The sequence below is a fragment of the Lactuca sativa genome, chromosome 8, assembly GCF_002870075.4.
Source record: "Lactuca sativa cultivar Salinas chromosome 8, Lsat_Salinas_v11, whole genome shotgun sequence".
In the NCBI taxonomy this organism is placed as follows: domain Eukaryota; kingdom Viridiplantae; phylum Streptophyta; class Magnoliopsida; order Asterales; family Asteraceae; genus Lactuca; species Lactuca sativa.
In genome coordinates, this window is record NC_056630.2 from 321,374,623 (window position 1) to 321,376,671 (window position 2,049).

General features: G+C 38.9%; 1 protein-coding gene across 1 annotated transcript; it reads right to left on the reverse strand.

Annotated features, from left to right (window-relative positions):
* Nucleotides 1-260: 260 nt before the first annotated feature.
* LOC111914369 (probable aspartic proteinase GIP2) lies at nt 261-1,847 on the reverse strand. Its single transcript, XM_023910121.2, has one exon. The coding sequence runs from the start codon at nt 1,684-1,686 to the stop codon at nt 508-510; it is 1,179 nt and encodes a 392-aa protein (XP_023765889.1). The 5' UTR covers nt 1,687-1,847; the 3' UTR covers nt 261-507.
* Nucleotides 1,848-2,049: the final 202 nt, after the last annotated feature.

A 2,049-nucleotide genomic window follows, 5' to 3' on the forward strand; every position in this document is an offset into this window, starting at 1 on the left:
GGTTTGATTCTGAATGGAATGATGGGTTGAGTCGATTTTTGTATTTCTAAACCTTATATATATTTGAAAAAAAAAAACACTTCTAGATGGTATTGAGATTGGGTTCGTCCGAATTAAAATATAGTTTTAAAAATAGATTAGAAAGTACTACTTAAAAAACCAATATTTTTTTACTTGGTCGGTTTCTCACACATCTTATCTATTCGACATGCATGTGTATCTCATGTATATGAAATGGGTCTCATATTGCAAACCACAAAAAAATTAACAGACTTGTATTTTTAACATAAAAGCAGCCATTAGCCCCTGTGAGGTTCGCCAGTAACTTCAACACATAACCTCATGTTCGAAACCGGAGGTTAATCGGTATTCAAAAGTTGGGCCTGGAAACATCAACAGAGAAGTTCCATTCCAAAAAAAAAAAAAACAACCAAAAATATATCTTCATTCAATTAGAAAAAAAAAAAGTAAAAAAAATATGAACCCCACGTTGAAACCGCATATCCGTTATAATGATTCAGTGGGTGTTGAAACCAACGCTGTTTTCATGTTAGAACAGCTATTTCCCTTCGTCAACAACGAAGAACTGAACCCTAGCATACCAGTCGCTACATTGAACTCCAAAATATGATCCTCCAATTGATACCCTCCTAAAACCACTGAACCACTCATATTCAAACCCCCATCCACGAACCCCAAACACATTACTGAATCACTCACTTGAACCATCGAATTCCTCCGTTGTATCATCCATTTCACCACTTCACTCTGCAACACCAGTTCAATCTCCGGCACCTTCGCTTGCGAACTAAAACAAACACCAAACGGCGCCACCGGAGCCACCATCGTCATGCTCATTGAAGCAGCAGCCTTAACATAAGCTTTTGTAAAGATCCCATAAATCGGGCTCTTCATGGTTGTATATGGGACGACTGTACTTATTTCGACACCTCTGATCGGTTGTAAGACCAGTTTCCGACCTTTGATTTTCATGGCTTTTACATTCACATAGTACCCGTCCTGATGACCATGGGTTGAGATCAAGGGTGTGTACGATAGAGACTTAGAGATATCGATGCCGGAAATTATAAACCCGTTAGATGAAGATAAACAGAGAACAAATTTTCTTGGAATGTTGAAATTGTTGACAGCCTGAGATTGAAATGCAATTTTTGATCTTCCGAAGCTTAACATACCATTAGCACTGGTAGCAAGGCCTTTTAGTAGATACTCCGGGGAACATAGAAAAAAGAACCGGTCAACGGTTGCCGGAGAACCCATATCGTCGAAAACAGTGACTATATCCTCGGCTAGATCTCCGAAATTGGTGGATCCAGTGATGGGGTTTTCTTGGTGAACGTTACAGATGGTGGGACTGGGAGGTATTGGAGTTTGAACACCGGATTTCGCCATCAAACAGGGAAGGGAACCATGGCGGACGAACTGTCGAGATGAAGACGATTGTGCACAGTTGAGCCAGAGAGATTGACCGGACAGGTGAACCACGAGCTTGGTGGGAAGTTGAGGAGTACCGATGAGTAATTGGGTGGTGTATTGTTGGGTTTGTACATCTTTGGTTATATCGAGAAAAAAACCACCATGGGAGAGGGTTGTTTGGGCAGCTGATAAATTGTTGATGGTGATAAGAAAGAGAAATAGAAGCAGTTGAAGAGGAGAAGCGGCCATGGAATATTGGTGAGGGTTGTGAGACGCGGCGGTTGTGTGGGATATGGGAAGGTGGAAAGTGAATGAAATAAGGGCATCGGATTATGAATTGCTTTCGGAAAGCGGGAATTTTTTAATGAAGCGATATACAGTATTATTCTTTAAGATAAAACACACTTCATGAATTATGAATTACTTTATGAAAAGGAGCAATTTTAATATGGATTTTAAGCATGTGTAGCATATGAAATCAGATTCGTGTGAATATGCTATCGAGTGGGTGTACTTTTAAATTAGAAATAAAATATAGCATTATTGATAAAGACAAAACTCTATGGTTTGTAAAATGTCACATAATTAATTTATAATAATTTTTTTAATAAC

Bases quoted from the DNA above. Each gene is read 5' to 3' on its own strand.
- LOC111914369 (XM_023910121.2), bottom strand. From the start codon at position 1,686: ATGGCCGCTTCTCCTCTTCAACTGCTTCTATTTCTCTTTCTTATCACC.